Genomic DNA, 26,553 nt, shown 5'->3' with positions numbered 1-26,553 from the left:
TATAATTAAATTAAGGGTTACCATTGCTTTGGAAATTCTTTATTTTCTTCCTAGCTATGCTGATAGCCTTGAGAGGCTATTTCAGCTTCTTAACGTGTAGGTGAACTCACTCACAAAGCCGGATTAAAATTTAGAACTGAATTCGATTGAAAAGCCTCTCCACTCACGTCTCCTGGGCTTGCAGACGACGCTCTTGCTGGCGTCGCTGGGCTCGCCCGGGCCGGCCTCGTTGACCGCACGGACACGGAACTCGTACTCCGTACCTTCGTCCAGGTTCGGCACTGTGGCCTTGTCGTTGTCGTTAGGTCCGACCTGCGGAAGCAAACGCACAGATTAATAAAAATGGTCATTTAATTACAATTTACAATAACTACATCTAAGGTCTTACTGAAAAACATACACGCTCCAAATAAGCATTGACCATTGACATCCGATTTTTTTTTATCATAGTTCAGCTGGGTGAACAAGCTCACGGCAGACCTAATGTTGAGTTATTTTTGAAGCCCATATACACCTCCCTTTTTCTCCACCTTATCCCACTAGGTAGGGTCGACACAGCTAATTTTTCTTCTCTTCCATTCTCTTCTATCAGCCATCATATCAACACTCACTCCTCTCTCTCTCTCTTATATCGTCACACACTCCATCCATGTCTTCTTCAGTCGCCCTCTTCCTCCTGTGCCTTGCACTACCTCCTAGTCACATGCATCTTCTCTCTACGCATCACATGCCCATAGACACCGAGAACTTTAATATCACCGCCCACCTTAATAAATGAGTTCAAACTTTTTAAGCCGGAACGTATTAATGCTTGTCGGTCGAAATAGGCAGAGACGTGGTACCTACCCGTGCGGACTCACAACGCGCCAGTAAATCTTCTATATCAGATACAAAGGACTATTTTATAAACCAGCGTGATTATATTACAGTACTAGGCAATAAATATTGCACATCGATTTTTAGAAAGAGACAGTCGTCTAATTTTGTTTTTGTTGTAGGGCGTTACCTGTTTGTGACGTAACACTAACGATCGGGTATCTACGGAGACTAAATGTCAATTAGGTAATGTGCGACTGGTGTAACGCTCTACAAAGCAAAAATTAACCGTCTCTTTCCCACGGTCGATGTGCAATATTTATCGCCGGGTACTGTACAATGTTTCTGCGACATCTCACCTCGCAAGCCTTCACCCACTTAGGCGAGCCGACTTCGCGTTTCTCGATGATGTACCCGGTGATGGGAGCTCCGCCGTCCTTGACCGGCTTCTCCCATTTGAGGTCCACGTGGTCCTTGTCCCAGTCCACCACCTCAGGTGTGCCGGGCTTGCCGGGCTCGTCTGTGCCGCAATAAGAGAAAATCAAACAATCGATTTTAAAGCGATTTTACAATAAACCTAATGGTTTTGAAGTGTCTATGACATATTTACAAAGAAATATTGCAATATTAAGTATACTTTGTATATCATGGAATTTCCAATATTCGTATCTGCTCATTTGTTTCTTTACACATATATTTTTATTTATTTACTTTGCAACAGTTTGGTTCCGCTGCGACAACGAGGCTCGGAGTTTGGTAGTGAAACAATGTTTTTATTAAAAATAAACATTATATTGTTTTCAAGAACATTAATTTAAGTTATTTGTAGGTTAAAGTGGGTGTAGCCAGTCTCATATTAAAATTCGTTTTTTTTTTATATAACAATTGCAGATGAGTATTCCACACTGACGCTCATGGACATCGACCATACCGACATGATGTATTGGCACCAGATGGATTCCTACGCTTACCAAACGGATTTTTAGCGATGATCGAATGTTCTGCCTCCAGCGGCTCGGACTGCCCCTCGTTGTTGACGGCGGACACTCTGAACTTGTACTCGTGTCCGGGGACGAGGTTCTCCAGCTCGGCCTTGGGGTCCTTGGTCTTGGCGGCCGGCATCCAGCGCCCGGTCTCCGTGTCCAGCTTCTCGACGAGGTAGTGGTCGATGGGCGCGCCGCCGTCGTCCAGCGGAGGACTCCACTTCAGCGTGCAACCTTCCTTGTGCACGTCCGATATCTGAGAGCATTGTATTTTGTTTTATAGAAGTTATCTGCGCTACGGTTAGCAAAAAAAAAGATGTGTGGTGTCGTGGGACACCGGATAAGAAAGAAGATCCTTATTATAAAAATATTAATATTAAGTTCTATTCGAGGTATAATGAAAATAAAACTGGAGGTTTCGCAACAACCCACGCTCATTTAGTAACGTGCAAACTTATTGTGGTACACTTCATTCACGGTTTTTTGCATAAGAGTTAGTGTATTGTGCAAACGAACGCTCTGAGATCGTGGTCAATGAATGATAAAAAAATATGTTATTTTTTGTACGTTATTACAAAGTTAAGTCGTACACTGTGTGCATTACTAATAAAAATCTTACGTTATGGACGTTTTTTCCCGGTTAGGGTACCCCTCCGCATCGTCCCATAAGGAACTTCGTTCCAAAACTTATGTAGTATTAATATTATTATTAATAATATGAATAATAATATGAACTATTATTAATATTACCTTCAGCGGTCCCTCGGGCTTAGCGGGGACATCCAAAACGTGAACTTGGATGGTGGCCTCGTCCTTGCCGCTGCTGTTCTCCGCCTTGAGCGTGTAGCTTCCGCTGTGCTTGCGGGAAGCTATCACCACAGAGAGCTTCGTCTTGTAATCCTCCACGTCCACTGAAAGGTCGTCCCTTGAAGACAACCTCTCCTTGTTGTGGAACCTGACGGGAAACACATTCCACATTCAATAGATAGTTCAATATATATAATGAAGATTATTTTTTTGGTTTTATTGTTTAGATGGGTGGACGAGCTCACAGCTCACTTGGTGTTAGTGGTTACTGGAGCCCATAGACAACTATAACGTAAATGCGCCACTCACCTTGAGATATGAGTTCTAAGGTCTCAGTATAGTTACAACGGCTGCCCCACCCTTCAAACCGAAACGCATAACTGATAGGCAGGGTGGTGGTACCTACTAAGAGGTCCTACCACCAGTGCAATGTCGTGAGACGTTCGTTGACGCCAGCACTCACCAAGTCTTGGTCGGCGGCGGCTCTCCGCTGACCTTGACGTCCAGCCTAATGTGCTGCCCGGCCTTGATGGTGATGTCGCGCATGTTGGTGCGGTCGATCTTCGGCGGAGCTATTGTAGAAAATGCATATGAATTTCCGATTTTATTTTTATATATATGGAATGATGTTGGCCCAAAAGTATTCGCAGTTTCACCAGGGCAGGCCGATGACCGTGCTACAACTAACTTTCACTAAAGCAATTGCATTAAACAAGAAGGAAGACCATCATCTAGAGATCATTGTGCTGACGACATATCATAGTAAAGTGGTTTAGGTGAGACAAGGCAACAAAGCGTGTGTCATTGGCGACACTTACAGGTCTTTGTAAGCTTTGTAATCTGCATATTTATCTTTCATGAAAAATACAAATTGTCTATTCTGCAAGCATATTTTGAAAATTTGTTATATAATTGAAACGATTTGGCATAGGAAATTCGTTTCGGATCCGGTGGCAGATTCTGCGAGGCACTGCTCTTGCTAGGGTTAGTGCAACGTCGTCAGGTTTGAACACCGCGAGCTCACCTACTTGCTAGGGTTACGCTGAAATGGCCTCTCAAGGGCATCAGCTTAGGTAGGAATAAAAATATAAATTGAACAGGGCTTTATCGGTAGAGCCTCAGGTCGGTACTCACCGAATCTGTCCTTGATCAGGAGGTTATCAGTGGCGGCAGAAGGTTTCCCGGGCCCGGCCTTGTTCACGGCCTTCACACGGAACTGGTACTGCTTGCCCTCAATGAGGTCCGGCACCCGGGCCTCCGTCTTGTTGCCCGGCACCTGCCACACAAAGCAACAATGGAACTCTATCTGTGATATAACATAGAATGAGTGAAGTCAGGTTAGAAAATTCTCATTACGAATCTTCGCGATCCATTAACGCTTTTAGGTACATCAAGCACCGAGCACCGTCCTCGCCGAACCCATCGCTTGCGACGAAGGGCTCGACGAGTAAATTAACCCATAGACACAGCCCACTGAGTTTCTCACCGGATCTGCTCAGTGGGTCACGTTTTTGATACGGTGGTAGATTCTGTGAAGCACTGTTCTTGCTAGGGCCAGTGCTAGCAACACTCCGGTTTGAGCCCCGTGAGCTCACTTACACGTCAAGTAGAAGCTGAAATAGCCTCTCAAGGCTATCAGCATAGTTAGGAAAAAAAAATTGAATATACATATTTTTTGTAATTTAAATAATTTAATTAAAAGTAAAACTTTAGTGGTCTTAAAGCTGTTCGTCAACCGATTTTATTTTTTATTTAGTATCTATTCTCTCTCTTCCTAGCTATGTGTCCCACATGGTGGGGTCCAGTTTTCTTTGTAGCTATAAGCGAACTCAATTTTAGTGCGATATATATGGTTATGCTTTAGTTGTCATTACTACTAGGATGGCCACATACCTCGACCGCCTTAACCCATTTGCCGGTGTCCCTGTCCTTCTTCTCGACGATGTATGCGGTGATGGGAGCCCCGCCATCGTTGGTCGGCTTCTCCCATTTGAGGTCCACGTGCTCCTTGCTCCAGTCCTTGAATTCGGGCTTGCCGGGAGCGTCGGGCTCGCCTGCGTGCACACAGGGATTGTGCATAAGTTCTGTGTTCGTTCTCTTAGGGTCTAGTTTTATTTATTTATTACTTAGATGTGTGAACGAGCTCACAGCCCACCTGGTGTTAAGTGGTTACTGGAGCCCATGGACATCTACAACGTAAATGCGCTACCCAACTTGAGTAATGCGTTTCGGTTACTGGTGGTACGCGCGGACTCACAAGAGGTCCTACCACCAGTAATTACGCAAATTATAGTTTTGCAGGTTTGATTTTTATTACACGATGTTATTCCTTCACCGTGGAAGTCAATCGTGAACATTTGATGAGTACGTATTTCATTAGTAAAATTGGTACCCGCCTGGGATTCGAACACCGTTGCATCGCTCAACACGAATGCACCTGACGTCTTATCCGTTACGCCATGACGACGATTACAGAGTAATATCTCGTCTGATTGAAAGCTAGCTTACCATATGGGTTCTTGGCTGTGGTGGCGGACTCGGTGACGAGCGGCTCGCTCTCGCCCTCAGGGTTGACCGCTTTCACCCTGAACATATAGTCTTTGCCTTCATTGAGGCCGGTGACGTCAGCCTCTGGGGTCTTGGTGGTGCAGACAGGGACCCATCGTCCGGAGTCCGTGTCCATGCGCTCCACGACGTAGCTCTCGATGGGCTCGCCGCCGTCGTCTTCCGGCGGCTCCCACTTCAGCTTGCAGCCGTCGGCCTTCACGTCCGACACCTGTAATAAACCACAAATTCTATTAGAGACTTTTAGTTTTTTTTTATTGCTTAGATGGGTAGACGAGCTCACAGCCCACCTGATGTTAAGTGGTTACTGGAGCCTATAGACATCTACAACGTAAAGGCGCCACCCACCTTGAGATATAAGTTCTAAGGTCTCAGGTATAGTTACAACGGCTACCCACCCTTCAAACCGAGACGCCTTACTGCTTCACGGCAAAAATAGGCAGGGCGGTGATACCTACCCGTGCGGACTCACAAGAGGTCCTACCACCAGTATTTACGCAATTATAATTTTGCGGGTTTGATTTTTATTACACGATGTTATTCCTTCACCGTGGAAGTCAATCAAGAATATTTGTTAAGTACGTATTTCATTAGAAAAATTGATACATCCCTCATTGTTGCATCCCTCGATACGAATGCACCGGACGTCTTATCCTTTAAGCCACGATGTCTCACTTGTCGCTTAATTTTGAGCCTTATTGAGAACTCAACTTGACTTATATTAGATTGATAATTCTACGGTGATTCATTGCATTAGCAATACGATGTGACATACCTTCAACGGTCCCTTCGGCTTCGAGGGTTTGCTGACGACCTCGACCTCCACTTCCACGGTGTCAGTTCCCGAATCGTTCTTGGCTGTGACGACATACTTTCCGGCGTCCGTCCTGACCATCTTCTGTTTGATGAACGAAGTGTGATAGTCCTTGTTCTCGATGGTCACGCGATCTGCCGTCTTGAGGGTCTGATCGTTGAATGTCCAAGTGATTGTCGGTTCTGGTTCGCCTTTGACATCGGCTTCCATCTTGAGGGGCTGGCCGACCTTGATCTTCTTCTTTTGAAGATTCTTACGGTCGATGTGCGGTTTCACTGTGAATGACAAATATTGGTATCCGGTCAGTAACGTAACGATTGTTTAAGAGATAAAATTATCGCAATCTTTAAAAAGTCTCTATTTCATTACTTATATAATGAAAATATTGCATACAATTTACCAGCAACGTGTAGTTAAAATAACATATGATCTGAGCATTATATACTTACGGAATCTAGGCTTAGCAATAACAGACTTGCTAGGCTCTGAAGGTTCTGAAGGACCAGCTTTGTTGAGAGCGATAACCCTGAACTCGTATTCGTGTCCCTCTTCGACGTCGGTGACGCGGCCCGTGGGCCTGTCGCCGGTCGTCTTGAGACAGTCCTGCCAGGATCTAGGGGTAGACAATTAATCATGTACATTTAACAGATACAGAACATAGATAACAGAACAAAAAACAAATAAACTATTATTACTCAAGAACGACTAACTGGTAGTAAGCAGGTTTTAATTAGTCTGTGGTGGTAAGTACAACCATTATTTTTATGATCCTATTTGAAAGCCAGGACATCTACCACACTATACAATAGGGACTTCGATCTCAGATCCAATTTATGGAGCTGATCTCATGTACTTAACGCCATATGGGCTGTGAGTTCGTCCAATTATTTAAGGCAATAAAAACTACTATAACTTTACAAGTTTTTTATAAAAATACTTACTCAAACTGATTCAGTTAGCATGTAAGCAAACAACAGACTTATTATGGAAACAGAAAGAATCGTTCGATGATGCGATATTTAATGATAAAAAACTATTTAAAAACACTCGATACCGACCTGCCCCCCTTCTCTCGTTTCTGCACGATGTAGCCGGTGATGGGGGCGCCTCCGTCGTCCTTGGGCGCGGACCATTCGAGTTCCACAAAGTCCTTGTCCCAGTTCCTGGGCTCGGGACGTCCAGGCTTGCCGGGCTCGTCTGGAGACGACGGTACCAATTTAGAGACTTTCATCGATACTATTGTTGACCACAGATTATCGAATACTCCTACCCTATTATGTTTAATTAATTTAAATGGAATTATGAGACTTTTTGGCGGGAACGTGAGTAGTGAAGTTGTGTGATTTGTTTTATTTTGTCTATTTAGTGTTTCTTCCGGTGTAAATGTGTAATAACGGTGGTTTATTAACTGTTTAATATCTGTGAAAGTGCACAAATGTGGGAAAATGAAACAAAGACGCTGGACGTCGTACTTCTCGAGATCTCCAAAAAGTCCACGGAAAATTTTTCAGTAAATGATCAACATATTACTGAGATTATATTTCATCCCATATCATCTCATCTCATCTCATTTCATTTAATTTCATCTCAGTTGATTGATGTCTCAAATTAATCATCTTCATTTCATTTCATTTAATTTCATTTCACTCCATATTATCATTTTTTTTTAAATATATTTTAAACTAAGACATGACCTAACGGTCTTAATTACCAGGTCATAAAATCCATTTAAAAAAAAACAGAATTATCAGACACGGATACTCACCGAAGGGATTCTTGGCGATAATCGGTTTCTCGGTTTCGAGTTCCTCGGATTCGCCTTCCTTATTCACGGCCTTAACTCGGAACTTGTAAGGTTTACCTTCCTGCAAGCCCGCGATGTTGGCCTTCGTGTCTTTGGCTGTACCGCACGGAATCCATTGTCCTACAAGACAAACATAGACGTCAAGATATTTCTTATGTCAAATACGAAGACAGTACAAAAGAAGGTGAACTTTTGTAGGAAGGTTAGTTATTTGTACCTTATAATTGTGGCGACATTTATCTAAACATAAGAGGAAGAGGTAGATCAAAGAAAAATGATTGGATTGCTTGAAAGACGATATGTGTAAAAAGGGAGTGAGCGAAGAAATGGTATATGATAGAGGAGTATGGAGGGAGAAAACATGTTGCGCCGACCCCAGGTGACTGGAATAAGGGCAGGAGAATGATGATGTATTTATCTTAACATTTTTAATGTATATTAAATAGGTTTTAACTAACTTAAAATTTTAATACAAATTGGGTTCGTATAGTTTTTTTATATATCGTCGCTGTCAAACCAAAGTCTGCTATGTGCAAAAACTCTATTTTGAATTAACGAGTAAAAACATTATCGTATAAAAATTTATATGAAGGTGAATTTTTAAGAACTATATGAAATGAAAGCTACAGATAAATATTAAAGCTAACACATAACAGTTTTTTTATACGGTAGATAGGGCTGTGAACTATATGAAAAGGTCAAAAATTAAAAATCTCAAAAAGTGCACATAGCAGATTTTGGTTTGACAACGACTATATGTTAAATCAACAGTAACTGACCAGTGAGCGGATCGAGTTTCTCGATCTCGTAGTACTCAATGGGAGAGCCGCCGTCGTCTTCCGGCTTCTTCCACGTCAACGTGCAGCCGTTCTTCGTGATATCGGACACGTCAAGTGGTCCTTTAGGCTTGGATGGTTTACCTGTTCGGATAATTGAAAAACCAATGAACTTAGTATATAAGCAGAGCGTGTTGGTGTAGCAGATATATATATATATTTTCCTACCTATGCTGATAACCTTGAGAGGCTATTTCAGCTTCGCCCTAACATGTAGGTGAGCTCACGGGGCTCAAACCGTAGTCTTGCTAACACTGGCCCTAGCAAGAGCAGTGCTTCGCAGAATCTACCATCCGATCGGAAATGCGACCCACTGAGAAGACCCGGCGAGAAACTCAGTGGGCTGTCTGTGGGTTTAATCACTCGTCGAGCCCTTCGTCGCAAGCGACGAGTTCGACGAGGACGGTGACCGGTGCTAGTGGTACCTAAAAGCACCGTTAATGGATCAGGAGGATCCGTAATGACGTGTTTTGGGCGACGTCGACTATTTACCATTCGGTCTACAGGATCGGGTATATAATTCCCAACGGCCACAACAAGAGGGTTCTCATGTCGTGTCGCCTCCTCAAAGTGGCGCAAAAGCAGATATATATTACAGAACAAAAGATATTTGACAAATGACAATATTCATCATTTAATTTCATTTAACTCCATATTATCATTTTTCATAAAAATAAGAATATAAATTAAAATAAGACTAGACTTAAAGGTCTTATTTACCAGGTCATGAAATCCCTTTAAAAAAATCATGCAACTTTATAGACTAAAGTGGCAATGTTTAGAATAGTCAACTGACCCAGCACAGTGATTTCGACTTCAGCCTCGTCCTCTCCCACTTCGTTTTTCGCCTTGATGACGTAAACGCCGCTGTTGGCGCGCTTGCTCTTCGTCATCAGGAACTTCGTGTTGTAGTCCACATTTATTATCTCGAGGTTTTCCCTGGTATCGATAAAAAATTATAACATAGTAACGTTTACAGTACTCGATTAATACAAAACAATATCGATAATGTTGCTTATAATTTTATCCTTAGGTGTAATGGTAACGAATTTTTTTTATCTCAGTCACAAACGTCATATACCTGCTTCAATTTAACTGAAAGTATCGATAGCATTAGACACTTCCCTAAGATAGCATAATTAGGGAAGTGGGGCCTTTTTCGCGGGAACGCGTATAACGAAGTTGTATGAATTATTTTATTTTGAAAAGAAAATGACCCAGTCTCTGGACATAGTTTCTCGGGTTCCTCCAAAAGTCTCAATTCCGCCACTTTATCGTACTAGAACGTTTTTTCATTTAGCTTCATTGCGTTCATTTCATCGGAATTACAATGTCAAACATATACACTACCTTTTATTGCGCTCTATCTTTGACGGGAAGTATATTTATGTAATAATAAAAGATTCTAAAGTCGACATCGGCAACAATGGGAAAAAGCTAATTGCCATAGTGAAAAAAAACAGAAAAGGAGGAGACGCTCTCACTATAGACCAAGGATGAGTAACATGAGGCCCGCCAAGTATTTACTAAAACTAAATAAATTTTATCGACTTTATCGTTTCTGTTCTTTTCTTATTTGTTTTTATGTTGCATTAAAATTTGTATATGAAATTTATACTTTCTTTTTTAGTTTTATATTTTTTTTATTCTAATATTTATTTTATTAAGAGTTAACTTAAGTGCGGCCCGCCAAAAAAAATTTAAATTTAAATTGGTTCATCGATTGGAAAGGTTGCTCACCACTGCTGCAGACGATATTATTACCTGTTCTTTAACTCTTCGCCCTTGTAGTGCCAAGTGACGGTAGCCGGGGGTTCCCCGAAGACCTTGACGTCGAGCGACACGGGCAGGCCCGCCTTCACCGTCACCGCGCCCAGGTTCGTGCGGTCGATGCGCGGCTTCACTGCACCGACACACAAACGTTTCCAATTAAACATCTATACGTATAAATAAAATTGCAGTGTCTGTTTGTAATATTAAAATAACCGCTTTTTACTACATGCATATGAATATATATATGGTGCATACACCAAAATAACATTTTTTACAATTTTTGTCTGTCTATCTGTTTGTTCCGGGTAATCTCTGGAACGGCTGGACCGATTTTAACGAGACTTTCACAGATAGGTAGCTAATGATATAAGGAGTAACTTAGGCTACTTTTTTTAGACTAGCTTCACCCCGCGGCGTCACCCGCGGTACGACAATAACCGCGGGTAACATCACGGGACTTAGCTATCAATAAATATATATCAATAAATAAAATTTAATGTTTCCGAAGCGAAGCGAGGACGGGTCGCTAGTCAGAAATATAAGTCGTCGTGGCCTAAAGGATAAGACGTCCAGTGCATTCGTGTTGAGCGATGCAACGGTGTTCGAATCCCGCAGGCAGGTACCAATTTTTCTAATGAAATACGTACTCAGTAAATGTTCACGATTGACTTCCACGGTGAAGGAATAACGTCGTATAATAAAAATCAAACCCGCAAAATTGTAATTTGCGTAATTACTCGTGATAGGACTTCTTGTGAGTCAGCACGGAAAGGTACCACCACCACCCTGCCAATTTCTGCCGTGAAGCAGTAATGCGTTTCGGTTTGAATGGTGGGGCAGCCGTTGTAACTATACTTGAGACCTTAGAACTTATATCTCAAGGTGGGAGGCGCATTTACGTTGTAGATGTTTATGGGCTCCGGTTACCACTTAACACCAGGTGGGCAGTGAGCTCGTCCACCCATCTAAGCAATAAAAAGAAATAAATAAAAATTGTGTATTAATGCTCATCGCAGAACATTCTTTAAATTATAGAAAACTGTTACTTACAGAATCTAGGCTTAGCCGTGTGCCAGTTAGTATTCTCTGAGGGTTCAGACTGTCCCGCCTTGTTGAGGGCTCGTACTCTGAACTGGTACTGGTTGCCCTCTTCCAGCTTGGGTACTGTACCCTGGCAGACGTTGTCGTGGATTTCGGCGGCCTGGCGGAAGAAATTCAACGAATTATTATTAAATTGCTAACTTAAAAAATGGATGCGTTGTTTACTTTAATTCTATTAAGAAGAATAATTCTCTTTAAACGTTTTTTCTATTCTATATCAATCTACATATTTTATAATAAAATAATCAAACAATCCTGTTTCCGGAAGATCGAGCTTTTTGATAACTATTCAACTGATACAAATTTCCGGGTAAAATCTATACTATTATAATATATAAATCTACAGTGGTTTTTACGGATGTTCCGTTATAACTACTGAACCGTGCATCCGATTGACTTGAAACTTGGCATCCATGTATAAAATACATGTACTTAATGGATAGGCTAATATTTATATGATTGTTGGACTCCCTACACCAGTTGCGGGGGCCTTAATGATGAGAATCCTTGTGGGGGTGAGAAATAATAATGTTAATTTTAAATGCCCAACGAAGCTGACCGGTACAGCTAGTGTTTTAATAAAAATGTCTGTATGTATTTAAATTAAGATTTTTTCCTAAGCAATATGAATCCAAGTAGCATATTGCACATGCTAGTTACATAATAAATAATAGACAATCGACTCCCAATAAATCGAGTGAAACATTATACACTTTTACAACAACACGTTGACATATTATTATGTTCTGTCAACCCTGTCTGGGACTATGCCTACCTTAACGAACTCGCCCCTGTCTCTGTCCATGAGCTCGATGATGTAGCCGGTGATGGGCGCCCCGTTGTCCCGGATGGGCGGCTCCCACTTGAGCTTGACGGACTTCTCGTCCCAGTCGACGATGTCCGGCAGGCCGGGCGGCGCGGGCACGTCGTACGGGTTCTTGGCGAGCACGCCGTGGTCGGTCTCCAGCGGCTCCGACTCTCCCTCCTCGTTCACAGCCTTCACGCGGAACTGGTACGTGTGACCGGGTTCGAGGCCTGCACCAGAAAAACAAACTCATCAATATCGAAACGATATGCTATGCATCTTTTTTTATGTCTTGGATGGGTGGACGAACTCACAGCCCACCTGGTGTTAAGGGGTCACCGGAGCCTATAGACATCTACAACGTAAATGCGCCACCCACCTTGAAATATAAGTTCTAAGGTCTCAGTATAGTTACAACGGTTGCCCCGCCCTTCAAACCGAAATGCATTACTGCTTCACGGCAGAAACAGTCAAGGTAGTGGTACCTACCCGTGCGGACTCACAAGAGGTCCTACCACCAGTGAAAACGTCTAAAGTAATCTTAGAACATGACATAAATAAAGAAATAAGTAGCTTGAAGATGTAGAATTTCACATCGAATGTTTCTCGACATATAAAGAAGCATAAGGTCGATGTTATTATTTTTACAAAAAAACACACGAATTCAGGTGTTTTTTTTTGTCTAATTTTAAATCTTAAATACTAAATATATAATTCGAAACCTTCAACTAGTCACACTACAATTGATCGCATCTTTGTGACAGCAGAAAACTCTCTGAATAGTTCGGACATCCGACTGGATGGTTCTGGTTGTAGCACGTACCTGTAACCGTGGCCTCGGTGGTGTCGGGCTGCACGGTACCGGCCGGCACCCACTTCCCGGTGAGGGTGTCCATCTTCTCGACCACGTAGGCGCTGAGCGGCAGCCCTCCCGTGTGCTTGGGCTTGTTCCAGCTCAGCTTCACGTGCTCGGCGTGGACGTCGGACACCTCCAGCGGACCTTCGGGCTTGCCAGGTTTGTCTGGAAAAAAATTGGTAGTATAAAGTTTTGTTTTATTATCAATAACCGTTAACGAATTATAAGAATTCGATTATCTTTAGCATTTTAAATCTAATAGGGTCCCCCAGTAATCGATATTCGACTATTGATTGAAATTATAAGTTTGAACATTATTCTGGTTCTATTTTCAGACTATTATATCCAGAGAAGGTTTAAAAGATTAAATATGAAAATGCTCGGAATTAAATAAAAAAATAACAATTTTGTTTTTCCTGTGATGTGTCCCCCGTCGGACGGATTCCTTTTGTTTGTTTGAAGTTTATTTTATACAAAAGTTTAGGTCTTTTACTTATCGATTGGGGCCCTACGAAGTCTGCCGGGTCAGCTAGTAATTTTTAATTAAATGAAAACAGTGTTATTAATAAACAGCACATACCTAAGACGGTGACCTCGACTGTGGCTTCGTCGACGCCCGAATCGTTCTCCGCTTTCAGGGTGTAGATGCCACTGTTCTTCCACGAGGAGTCGAATATCTGCATTTTAGTGTTGTAGTCTTCGTTCTCGATCTTGATGCCGGCTCCGGTTTCCAGGACCTGGAAATAAAACAATTTTAATGTCCCGAGAAAAATGTTGTAAAAATTTCAAATGTTTAGTTATTGGCGAAAGACAAGAACATGCTTGCTGATAGTTTTGAGACTTCGGCCTATTTTCAGCGTGCAAAGAAATTCTGACAGCATAACGAAGGTTAACCTTAAAAAGCTTATCTGATGAAAATACCGTGTGATGCCGCTAAAGAAACTTCGATCATATTTTTTTTGTTGCTTAGATGGGCGGACGAACTCACAGCCCACCTGGTGTTAAGTGGTTACTGGAGCCCATAGACATCTACAGCGTAAATGCGTCACCCACCTTGAGATATCAGCTCTATGGTCTCAACCATAGTTACAAGCATGGTCTTAAACTGGTTGAAGAGTCCCGATTCTTATCATGGTTCCTCACAGCTGGTAGGGTCTTCTATGTGTGACAGAAAACCTCATTAGAGTTGTGATGGCGTACCTTCTTAGCGAAAGTCCAAGTCTTGGTCGGAGGCGGTTCCCCTCTGATGTCGACGTCTAGTTTAATGGTGGCGCCGGCGCGGACCCGGATGGCCACCATCTTGTCGCGGTTGATGTGAGGCTTCACTGTTGCAAAATAATGTGTATTAGGAAATTGTTTCAATCAATCGACGCACACACAACAGACCATTTCCTGATACGTAATAATTTTTTTATTGCCCTTGTAGGCGGTTGAGCATACGGCCCACCTGTTATTGAGTGGTTACCGTCGCCCATGGACTTCAGCAATGCCTGGGGCAGAACCAAGCCGCTGCCTATCGTTAAGTACATTAAGTAAGTTATAACGCTCGGGAAACACCGTAGAGGGGAGCTCATTCCAAAGCCGGATGGTGCGTGGCAAAAAGATCTCTGGAAACGCACTGTGGATGACCGCTGTGGCTTCAAGTAGTATGAATGAATTCTACTCCGATGGCACCACCCACCTTGAGATCTGAGTTCTAAGGTTTCAGTAAAGTTACAACGGCTGCCCCACCCTTCAAACCGAAACGCATCGGTTGACGGTAGAAATAGGTGGTGGTACCTACCTGTGCGGACTCACAAGAGGTCCTAACCACCAGTTTTTTTTTTCTTTATATCACATTAATAACTTCAATACATTAGAGTCGAGACTTACAGAAGCGCGCCTTGGCGGTGTGCGGCTGCGTGGCGTCGCCGGGCTCGCCGGGGCCCGCCTTGTTCACGGCTCGAACCCGGAACTGGTAGACGTTGCCTTCCTTCAGATCCGGAACGCGGGCCTTGCATTCTGGCGTCTGCAATATTCACAATAAATTCGGGATGTCAACATTTCCATCGACATTACATCAGGTTTCTGCTAAAAACAAAATATTACTTGAACAAAATTAATTTAATCAAAATTTTTCACGTAACTGACTGAGAGAGAATATGCTGACTGAGATATATATATTACTAGCTTTTGCCCACGACATCGTCCGCATGGAATAAATAGTTCACAAATAATGCTTTATTTTAGAACCAATTTGGTGAGCATAAAAAACGTTATAGTGAGCCAAATTTAACATATAGACATATGCTGTCGCGGGCTTTTTTTTAGGTCTTTTAAATGGGAACAATTCTGTCATACATTATTTGAGCGAAACTTTAACCGTTTCTGCAGCGCACGCAGCGGAAGCTCTCAAAAGGGAAAAAACCCCGATTTTGGGAAGTTCTTTATTGGTGCTTCGCTTGTATTGGTCTTAGTGTGATGTTATATAACCTATAGCTTTCCCCGATAAATGGGCTATCTAACCCTGAAAGAATTTTTCAAATCGGACCAGTAGTTTCTGAGATTAGCGCGTTCAAACAAACGAGTTTGTTTGTTCAGCTTTATAATATTATATAAGTAATATTATATATTTCACTACCCTGGCTACGAGGAAGAGAGAAAGAAAATGTGCGCGCGCACTGCTCCCTCTCGCTCCTACAGTGTGACACAGACAATAGGCACTGTATCTTAGATATACGAAACGTAACTGGCCATAAGAGAAAGAGAAATAGAAAATGTGCTCGCACCTATCTCTTGTCCCTACACTATTAAACTAAATTAAACTATCTCTCTCTCTTTCTAACTTCACTAACTTATATCTCCGTCTCAACTTCTGTTCGCGTCGCCCGATCACACTTTTCGTAACGCTCTTGTCACGCATTCACCAGCTTACTCCCCAAGTCAAGCGTGCGTAAAGAAGTGTTACTTTAAAAAGTTAGACAAGCTCTACACCACGTTTTTTTTATTATTGCTTAGATGGGTGGACGAGCTCACAGCCCACCTGATGTTAAGTGGTTACTGGAGCCCATAGACATACGACGTAAATGCGCCACCCACCTTGAGATATAAGTTCTAAGATCTCAAGTAGAGTTACAACGGCGTCCCCGCCCTTCAAACCGAAGCGCATTACTGCTTCACAGCAGAAATAGGCAAGGTGATGGTACCTATCCGCGCAAGAGGTCCTACCACCAGTAAGAAACGTACCGTTGTGACTAGAGCTTCCTGCCACTGCCCGTATTTCTCTTTCTTCTCAATGATGTAACCGGTGATGGGAGCTCCGCCGTTGTTCTTCGGCGCCTCCCATTTGAGGTCCACGCGATCCACGTCCCAGTCCTCGAGTGTCGGCACCGAAGGCTTTCCAGGTATGTCTGTGGAAATATTGTTACAGAAATTATTCTTTACCACAATCGTACCAATTTATGTGGCGAAGCTTGAAACAACCCCTATACAGCAAAATTCAGATTTCGAGTATCAATTTGATCTGAGTTGGTTGATTAAATGTATGTTGTTATATCTATGACTTGTAATAGCCGTTTAATATGAAGTGGGCCGTGATCTTGCTCGCTTGTCAACACAATAAAAAGAAATATATCAAAGATATTTCATTTCACTATCAGTTATTATCAGTCACTAGCAAATTTTTTTTATTGCTTAGACGGGTGGACTAGCTCACAGTGATTAAGTGGTTACTAGAGCCCATAGACATCTACAACGTAAATGCGTCACCCACCTTGAGATATAAGTTCTAAGGTCTCAGTATAGTTACAACGACTGCCCCACTTTCAAACCAAAACGCATTACTGCTTCACGGCAGAAATAGGCACGGCGGTGGTACCTACCCGCGCGGACTCACAAGAGGTCCTAACATCAGTATCAATTGACTAAGAAGACGAATCGCAACTCACCATAAGGATTCTTAGCGATGATCGAATGGTCGGTCTTGAGCGGTTCAGATTCTCCCTCGTCGTTGATCGCTTTGACCCTGAACTCGTACTCCTCGCCCTCCTGGAGACCCTTGATGTCCATCTCCGTGTCGTCGGTCTTGCCGACCGGCACCCATCGGCCTGTCGCTTTGTTGAGCTTCTCGACCATGTAGCCGGTGACAGGTTTGCCTGTTCAATATTCAATCCAATTTAATAAGACATTTTATAAGACAGTAGTGTTAGTAAGACATCTCTAATGCTTAAAAAAAAACGTTTTGTTAAGACTACTAGCGCCGCCTGTCGTCCGTTGATGGCACTGTGATCGTCACCCGTAGTGCCAACAACTGCCCCGAACGACCTGGTGGTAGATTCTGCGAAGCACGGCTCTTGCTAGGGTTAGTGTTAGCAACGTCATCAGGTTTGAGCCCCGCGAGCTCACCTACTAGTTAAGGTTACGCTGAAATAGCCTCTCAAGGCTATCAGCTTAGGTAAGAAAAAAAAGTGCGAGTTACATCATAATCCTATTTGTTCAGGAAGGCATAGACGACAAACATACAAACATTCATTGTTATTAATCTAGAAGACGCAGGATATGAGTATTTACTATAAACTAGTGGTAGCCCCAGGCTGAAAGACTGTCCAGTTTCACCAGGACAAGTCGGCGAACATGGGTTCAACCATAAGGGGTGAGATTTGCTAACAGCTGCCTGAGCAACTCTGAAGGAGACCTAACAACTCAAGAGCAGCTGCTTCGCGAATGATTCTACTACTGGATCGGGATTGAAACCTGCTGCAAAGATTTAGTGGGCTTCGAAATTCAAAGAGCGTTACTAACCGCCGTCATCTTCCGGCTTCTTCCACTGCAGTTTGCAGCCGTTCTTGGTAACGTCGGAGACCTTGAGCGGGCCGCCGGGCTTGCTGGGCGAGGACAGCACCGTGATCTCCACCTCGGCCTCGTCCTTGCCGTGCTCGTTGGTCGCCACGATGCGGTACGTGCCGGTCATGGCGCGGACCGACTCCTTGATGTCCAGTTTCGTGTTGTAGTCCACGTTTATAACGTTGGCCGTGACCTGGATGAAGACGAATCTCTGTTAGAGCACCGCACCTCACTAGGGCTGCCACATATTCAGTTTCTGGCCACAGTGTTGCACCAGAACTGTCGCTCGCTAAACAAAATTTTGCAGTTTTTTTGTAAATTCCCTAATAATTAAGTATATTGTAGGAGACAGTAATTGAAGCTTATTAAAGTGAAACTTTTATTACATCGTCTCAAACTTTTTCGTCTGTGTGTTGCATGTCGCGTGACGATCGGCCGCGGAGTAGGGATAAAGTGCAAGGCGCTCGTCAGAGCAGCCAAGGCTAATATGGCGGCGCCTATAGTTCGCAGCAGCTGACCGTGTAGTGTATAGACTATTGTATTACTAATTTGTGCCAGTGCTTCACGATATTTTGTTTATTTTTGTCAGCGTTTAATGTAAATGTTGTTTGTCTGAGTTGAATGTCTATAATGTGCAAAAAAAGTTTCACTTTTACCGTGGTTTCATAAAACCATACAATTATTTTTTTTTTTTCAAAGCAAAACGATCTCTATTTTCAGACAATAAAGCTGAAAACAGCTTACCTCTTTCTCTTCGTTCTTCCACTTCTGGAACCATTGCACCTTTGGCGCTGGTTCTCCCCTAACATTCACGTCGAAGAATATAGGCTTGCCCGCCTTCACGGCCAAAGCTTTCAGGTTGGTGCGGTCGATGCGCGGTTTCACTAAAACAAGAAATAAACATTTCCGTCTCCATAATATATTAACCTCAGATTGCACGGGAAAATACAACTTAAGTAGATTATTTGTTGGTTACTTATTTGAACGTATGTTATGCTGGAGAAATGCATATAAAAAAGAATGTAAATATTATTTTATTGAAATTACGGCTTTGTTTTAAAAATTTGGCATTCCAGGTCGTAATTAAGGATGCCCCAAGCGTTTGTATTCATGACTTGCAGCAGAATACTCACAGCTTGATACATATACAGGATTGAGGTTGATACTCACAGGCCTTGTGCCGAATGGTGGTCATCTTGGTGGGCTCTGAAGGCTCAGACTGTCCGGCCTTGTTGACAGCGATCACGCGGAACTGGAATTCGCTGCCCTCGGGTAGACCCTCCACTTTTCCTGACGTCTGCGTACCAGGAACCTGGAAAAAGGATATGCGTGAAGATTTTAGTAAAAAAACCTCTATATTACGAGTATTCATCAATCATCTTATACCATCTACCAGAGCGATGGGAAACTTTTAATAGAGCTATGCTTTTGTTTTCATACAAGATATGCAATTTTTTTATATTTTTAACTTTCAAAAATAGGTATCGGGAACATCAACGTTAACTATGCTTTCAAATAAAGTTCAATTTTTTTATTTATTGCTTAGTTGGGTTGACGAGCTCACGGCCTACGTGGTGTTAAGTGATTACCGGAACCCATAGACATCTACTACCACCCACCTTGAGATATAAGTTTTAAGGTCTCACTATAGTTACAACAGCTGCCCTGCCCTTCAAACCGAAAGGCATTACTACTTCACGGCATAAATAAACAGCGTGGTGGTACCTACCCATGCAGATGCAGACTCACAAGAGGTCCTACCACCAGTATCTTATGAACCACCACAAAATCTACTACTATCTATCACCAAATCTTATGAAGCCCTGTCAAACATGAATGCAACCTTCGAGAAGTTTCGCGACAACAAAATCTGAGCTAACCTCAACAGCGTTCTCCCAGTCTCCGCCCTTGGGCTTCTTCTGTATGATGTACTTCTGCACTGGGGCTCCGCCGTCGGACTTGGGCGGCTCCCATTTGATCTCGGCGCTCTGGTTGTCGTGGTCGGCGACTTCCACGTTCATCGGCTTCTCGGACACATCTGATTTAATCGAATACAATTATTATTTGGAACAACACCTTTTTTTTTATTGCTTAGATTGGTGGAAGAGCTCACAGCCCACCTGATGTTAAGTGGTTACTGGAGCCCATAGACATTTACAACGTAAATGCGTCACCCACCTTGAGATATTAAATTCTAAGATCTCAAGTATAGTTACAACGGATGCCCCACCCTTCAAACCGAAACGCATTACTGCTTCACGGCTGAAATAGGCAGGGTGGTGGTACCTACCCGTGCGGACTCACAAAAGGTCCTACCGCCAGTAAAAATGTTACAATTAAATGTGTATACATGCATTTTATTAGTTGAGATAAACCAAACAGGTGATTTTTATTGCTTATATAGTTAGTATACTCGACTCACCGAACGGATTCTTAGCGAGTATAGCCCGCTCGGCTTCCAGGGGCTCAGAGTCGCCTTCGTCATTGACAGCAGTAACCCTGAACTTGTACTGGTGACCTGGTTCCAGGCCAGTGATGTCCATTTCCAGAGGCTTCTTGTCGCCGGCGACTCTGAAATCAGAAGAATAATTTGACGAGCCTGGCATTGTGTGAGCTGTTTTCAAAGTAATATACCTAATAACTATTATGAGATCACGGGGTCTAGTCTTCTAGCTTTGCTATAAAATCGAACCGGGCGTTTGTGGCACTCCATTATACAGACTTTCAATTATTTTTTTACACAAATTGGCTATGTTCCTGATGTTCATTAATTTTACATACAAACACACACGCATATTTAAGATTTTCTTCTAATGCCCTCTCCATTAGAAGAAAAACCCAAAAAGTATTTCTATTCCGAGTTGAAGCATGAACAGAGTTGTATTTATTAGAATAGTAATAAGACTTGTAATATAGATCGTACGGTGAAGTTGCACGTATGAGCACCGACAACTACTCAGAAGACGTAAGTACCTAATAACGGTTTTTTTTTATTGCCCTTGTAGGCAGACTAGCATACGGCCCACCTGATGGTGAGTGGTTACCGTCGCCCATGGACTTCAGCAATGCCAGGGGCTGACCCAAGCCGCTGTTTACCGTAAACGTTAGAAAACCCTACGTACCTTCCGACTCTGACCCATTTGCCGGTAGCGAGATCCATTTTCTCGATTTCGTACTCCTTGACCGGCGAGCCACCGTCGTCTTCCGGCTTCTCCCATTTGACCTTGCAGCCTTCGGCGTGGATATCCGTAACCTCCAAAGGTCCTGTGAATTTTAATTTTTTTTTATTGCCCGTGTAGGCATACGGCCACCTGATGGTGAGTGGTTACCATCAGCATTGCCAGGGGCAGAGCCAAGCCGCTGCCACTCACACCCACTTAACACTCCACAAGTATCGTTAGAAAAACATATCTAGAAATACCGTGGAGGGGAACTCATTCCAAAGCCGGATGGTAAGTGGCGAATTCGAGCGCCTTTTCAAGTTACGAAAACGTCTTTTAGATAAAAATATAAAAACATCCATAAATTGTAATCCAGTTGTATCTTCTTAATTACGATTTTGACACTCTAATTGCTGGAGACAGTTACAAGTAAGCATCACATATCCTCTTCTCGCATTAAAACTGTATAATCTCAAAACTTACTAATCTTCCAAGAGAGTGTTTTAAAGGTTTAACATGTAATATTTTTAATATTAATCATCTTTGAAACATTTATTTTATATTTTTTACCACTCGCTCTGTCTTAGTAAGATAAAATTACGTATTAATTTTGTTAATAGTAGTCAAAACATACGTAAACTAAAAAAAAAAACTAAAACTAAACTACGCTCTTTTGTCAGTATTTATGAGAGAAATACTGGCGATAACAAATGATTCCGCATATTAACTCAATTTCGAATATTTTTGGAAATTGTACATTTTTAATGCGAAAAGACGATTTGTTCGACTAAAAATGCTTTTACTAAATAAAACGTTCTCGTTTCTAATTTCAGTGATCTCTTAGAACTGTGTCAAGTTAAACATTCCGGTGTGGCCCGTTGTGGTACTGTCGTACGCCTCACCTTTGGGCGAGCTCGGCTTGCTGAGGACGGTGAGCTCGACTGTCTCCTCGTCGGAGCCGTTGCAGTTCTCGGCGCGGAGCGTGTACTTGCCGGTGTCGCGGCGCACTGCGTTCACGATCGTGAAATCAGTGTGGTAATCGCGATTCTCAATCTTGATGCGTTCTGTGTTCACCAGCTTAATGTTGTCCCGCCAAGACCTAGAAACCATTTTTTTTATGTAATCAATAAACATTACAGTGTTATTCGAATTAAGGTTTTGGATTTATTGTAAGCAATGAGAACCAGTACACGAGAATTACTATTTACTTAGTAGCACGTGATGTAAGAAGAGAAAAGACTACTATGGTCCGATAATGTATAATAATAATATGTATTAAAGGTATAATGTTATAAGGCTTTTATAAGAGGACGGCGCGTACGCAGTCCTCACTACCAAAAATTACGCGTCCGAGTTATCCGCATTAGGGATAATCGCAAGGGTCAACCACTCCGCAGTGCAATGGAGCAGCCTCGCCCTGGGGGAACCGCCTAATTGATCACGGTATCCCCTACGCCAGGTAAGTATGCTTTACTTTGCTAAGGGCTCAGAAAGTCATTGCAACACTGAGTATCTCGTCATCGCGATTCATGAATGGGCTCAAAACAGCTTAGCGGCATCTAGTGGTGCATTGCGTTATTAATATAGTGATTAGCACGCCATCTATGTTTTGAGTACTATTTTAAATATAACAATGTGTTTATCTTTTTTTTACACGCTTTATATTAGCTTCACTTGTATGTATGTTTGTAACTGACTCCTTTAGACGCGATTTTGACCCACCTTAAAACGGCCAGATTTCATTCAAACTTTGTAAATTTATCGAGGACCGATGACAATACACTTTTGATAATTTTTAAGTCGTATCTATGTAACAGGTTTTTAATAAAAACACGATTTTACGCAAAATAAATGTTGGGCACACAAAATTTAGTATAATGCCATCTAGTACCTAAATATTTTAGATACTTGCATTGTTACTGTTGGAGGGACATTTTTGTTTTGTAATACCGAAAAAGTTCACGAGATGGCGTTACAAAAAATCCCTTCCCAAAACTATAAAACCATTGTGATTGTCTACGAATAAATAATATTTAAATAATAAATAATATTTATTCGTAGGTGACTGTTTAAGATGTTATGAATATTTCAGTTTTGATTTCATCAAAATAACTTGAATTTTACAACTGAATTCCGAAGAAAATACTAATTAAGGCTGAGTTAAGTTCGGCTTTTTATGCAAGCCTCTTCCTGTAGTTTTTAAATTACATTTATGCAGAGTGATGTTTCAAAGCTTTCAGATTTCAATTTTAAAATCTGAAAAATTTATAACAGCGCCATCTACCGTTCATGTTTGAAACAGAATTTAACTCGGTTTAAATTTGTAAAACTTGATGTTATTATTGACTAGATGTCGCTTTCAGGACACAATCTAAAGTGTATATTTTTTACACGCTGTATATTAGCTTCACTTGTATGTATGTTTGTATATTGTAACTGACTCCTTTAGACGCGATTTTGACTCAATTTAAACGGCCAGATTTCATTTAAACTAGATTTATCGAGGACTGATGACAATACACTAATTTGATAAGATTATTATTCCATTATTCAATTTGCAAAATAAGATTTTTGCCAATTTGTATAATTTTTGTCTATAGTCGATAAGGCAGGAATTGATGTTAAAGTACTTAATCGTTTTAAAAGTACGCTTTTATAGAAAATTTAACTAAAAAATGAAAAATAAATAATAGTTTAAAAAAAAAACACGCTTTATATAAAATTCAACTAAAAAATAGAAAATAAATTTTAAAATTTTAAATTGAAAATAGTGTAAAATATATTTTATTTAAAAAAAGCGTGGGGTGCTTTTTAAGATATTATTGAAATAATAATTCTACTACTCATATCTGTCAGAAAAATATTTATAACTAATAACACCATGCACCCGACGCTTTTTTTACAATAAAATATATTTTACACTGTTTTTAATTTAAATTTTTTAAAATTTATTTTCTATTTTTTAGTTTAATTTTATATAAAGCGTGTTTTTTTTAAACTATTATTTTTAATAGTAACAAAATATTTGATTTCTAAAATGTAAAATTTGTTCCTCCGGTTTATTGAGCTGTCTGATTAGTATGTAAGGAATTGTTTTCCTGAATTGCTAAGTAAGAGCAAAATTTTATTTTAAGCATACTTCATAAGTCATTTATTTCTACCTTTTTAGTTACAGCTGTGCAAAGTACTGTAGAGAGTTGAGATGGACCAATACAAAATCTCCGAAATGAAACATTAAGCTAAAAACTTTAATGAGTAAGTTATGTGTATTTAATGCACAATAGATTGTAACATTCTGTGACGTGTATATAATATAATAGGAGATGTGTGTATTAGTAATATAATGAGAGGACAGCGCGTACGCAGTCCTCACTACCAAAAATTACGCGTCCGAGTTATCCGCATTAGGGATAATCGCAAGGGTCAACCACTCCGCAGTGCAATGGAGCAGCCTCGCCCTGGGGGAACCGCCTAATTGATCACGGTATCCCCTACGCCAGGTAAGTATGCTTTACTTCGCTAAGGGCTCAGAAAGTCATTGCAACACTGAGTATCTCGTCATCGCGATTCAGTTTGGAGTTTGAAACAGCTTAGTGCCATCTTGCGGTTGCTTTAAGAAACAAAACGTAGAAAGTTGTGTATCTATTACACTGGCAGATGAAACTTAAATTTCCACTTATATAGGGTTTTAGCTGACATTGAGATCAATAATTTAAACCAATGTAATAATTTGGTACTTATTTTCAGAAATCACATTTTTACCTTTAGAAAAACCTTATATCACAACTACAACAATGACAACTATATTATGTTTTCACAAAGATATTAAGTTACTAACATAGATTATAACTAAATCTTACTAACAAAATGTTATGGTTTTAAAAAAAAACTGAAATAAACTATAAATAAAATAAATTTATCGAATTTCACATCATAAAATAAAAGTGCTCAATACTGAATCGAGATAAAGAGCAACTTACCAGGTGGTCTCTGGTGGAGGTTCACCAATGACATCCACAGACCATTTGTGAGTACGACCAGCCTTGATGATAACAGACTTGAATGTACTGCGCTCGATGCGTGGCTTGACTATTTTGAACAATATAAAAGAGTTTAAATAATGATTAAAGCTGATATTAATAACGTTATAATTGCAACTTTATCTTATCCAAAAGGGTATTATGCATCTGTCATCATCCAGAATAAGCTGAATGATGTCCAAGAACGAAAAGAATTCACTATTTAATTTTGTTTTTTTTTTAATTTAATGCATTTGGTAATTGCTAACAAAAAAGTAAGAACACAGAAGACTTATGAACTTTAAATTAATTTCTTTTTTCATTTCTCATAGTCCTTAGAAGTGTTTAAATATATTATTAGAGAGAATATGTAAGTAGTGTATTATAATACAAAAAAATCTGTGACAAATACAAAATTGTTTAATAACTTTTCATTGAGTAATCTTTTATATTATTTAGAATTATTGTTTTTATTATTAGTTTTTTCTTTTTTTCTTTTACCAAAAAATATACTTTAGTTTGGTATCTTAGCATTACCTATATTGTTATCAAAACTAATATTAAAAATAATGAATGTGACTGTAAAACTGTTGCAATAATTATATTTTCATTCGTAGAAAACAATATTCTGCTATTTTATAAACTTAAAGGGCAGATGTTTAACATTATTCTTTATTATGCTCATCAATAATAACTGAAAAAATAAATTTGATTTTACTTACGGTTCTTATGTTTACATAGATGGTTGTCAGTGGGCTCTGAAGCGTCACCAACTCCAGCTTTGTTGTAAGCTTTGACACGGAACTGGTAAACCATCTTTTCTTTGAGACCTTCTACCTTGTATTCGGTCTTTGTATCATTCGTCTTGACAACCTGTACACACCAGAATGTTGTATCAAAACTATTGTCTAAATAATAAAATTTTAAATTAGAAAATAAAAATTTATTTCTAGTAGAGGCAAGTTATCTGGTTATTACTCAAACATTTTTAAGCATTTTTTTAGCATAGTTATTGTCTCCAACAATCATTCATAAGAATGGTGTTGATATTGGACTATATTTATTCCTCTTAAAAGGTATTTAAGACATTAACATCATTGTAACACAGCCGTTAAGCATTTTGTCAAATTACTGAGACAATCACCACACTTTGCTTCAATTCTTTGAAGGCAAGATGCATCAAGTTTGCAGGCCAACGACAATCCCAGAACCTTAGGAAAATCTTTGGATCCATGAAAAAGTATTGCTAGATTAGTAGAGAGTAGAATAGTAAACACATTTCTAAGAAACAGTTTTTGTCATTTAACTTTTTGAAATGAGTTCTCCACAGATTTTCCTAACTAGTGTGGGGCCGGAATTGTGAATGACCTGTGAACTAAGACATCAACCTTC

The 26,553-nt window shown here is 40.8% G+C and overlaps 1 protein-coding gene and 2 non-coding genes across 41 annotated transcripts in view; all 3 read right to left on the bottom strand.

Annotated features, from left to right (window-relative positions):
- Positions 1-26,553, bottom strand: part of LOC105842996 (twitchin) — a 150,228-nt gene that overhangs the window by 45,436 nt on the left and 78,239 nt on the right. For all 39 annotated transcript variants that reach the window (XM_062676528.1, XM_062676547.1, XM_062676513.1 and 36 more), the window contains 32 exons: positions 25,884-26,034; positions 25,123-25,231; positions 22,045-22,241; positions 21,104-21,245; positions 20,404-20,552; positions 19,862-20,019; positions 19,152-19,293; positions 18,726-18,865; positions 17,940-18,174; positions 17,087-17,293; positions 16,386-16,549; positions 15,033-15,168; positions 14,361-14,485; positions 13,741-13,897; positions 13,128-13,325; positions 12,275-12,534; positions 11,449-11,599; positions 10,390-10,528; positions 9,422-9,564; positions 8,569-8,709; positions 7,751-7,909; positions 7,044-7,182; positions 6,435-6,598; positions 5,947-6,260; positions 5,115-5,382; positions 4,500-4,660; positions 3,741-3,882; positions 3,070-3,178; positions 2,550-2,754; positions 1,788-2,055; positions 1,176-1,336; positions 168-312 (listed from right to left, as the gene is read on the bottom strand). In XM_062676528.1, the coding sequence (XP_062532512.1) occupies positions 168-312; positions 1,176-1,336; positions 1,788-2,055; positions 2,550-2,754; positions 3,070-3,178; positions 3,741-3,882; positions 4,500-4,660; positions 5,115-5,382; positions 5,947-6,260; positions 6,435-6,598; positions 7,044-7,182; positions 7,751-7,909; positions 8,569-8,709; positions 9,422-9,564; positions 10,390-10,528; positions 11,449-11,599; positions 12,275-12,534; positions 13,128-13,325; positions 13,741-13,897; positions 14,361-14,485; positions 15,033-15,168; positions 16,386-16,549; positions 17,087-17,293; positions 17,940-18,174; positions 18,726-18,865; positions 19,152-19,293; positions 19,862-20,019; positions 20,404-20,552; positions 21,104-21,245; positions 22,045-22,241; positions 25,123-25,231; positions 25,884-26,034 (5,479 nt within the window). The remainder of the gene's footprint in view (positions 1-167; positions 313-1,175; positions 1,337-1,787; positions 2,056-2,549; positions 2,755-3,069; positions 3,179-3,740; positions 3,883-4,499; positions 4,661-5,114; positions 5,383-5,946; positions 6,261-6,434; positions 6,599-7,043; positions 7,183-7,750; positions 7,910-8,568; positions 8,710-9,421; positions 9,565-10,389; positions 10,529-11,448; positions 11,600-12,274; positions 12,535-13,127; positions 13,326-13,740; positions 13,898-14,360; positions 14,486-15,032; positions 15,169-16,385; positions 16,550-17,086; positions 17,294-17,939; positions 18,175-18,725; positions 18,866-19,151; positions 19,294-19,861; positions 20,020-20,403; positions 20,553-21,103; positions 21,246-22,044; positions 22,242-25,122; positions 25,232-25,883; positions 26,035-26,553) is intronic.
- On the bottom strand, positions 22,448-22,609 carry LOC119630708 (U1 spliceosomal RNA). The gene has a single exon (XR_005246401.1). It is a non-coding gene; the product is annotated as a U1 spliceosomal RNA (small nuclear RNA).
- LOC119630707 (U1 spliceosomal RNA) lies at positions 24,489-24,650 on the bottom strand. Its single transcript, XR_005246400.1, has one exon. It is a non-coding gene; the product is annotated as a U1 spliceosomal RNA (small nuclear RNA).

The sequence above is a fragment of the Bombyx mori genome, chromosome 27 (genome assembly GCF_030269925.1).
Source record: "Bombyx mori chromosome 27, ASM3026992v2".
Taxonomy (NCBI): domain Eukaryota; kingdom Metazoa; phylum Arthropoda; class Insecta; order Lepidoptera; family Bombycidae; genus Bombyx; species Bombyx mori.
This window is presented reverse-complemented; position numbering and strand designations above follow the sequence as displayed.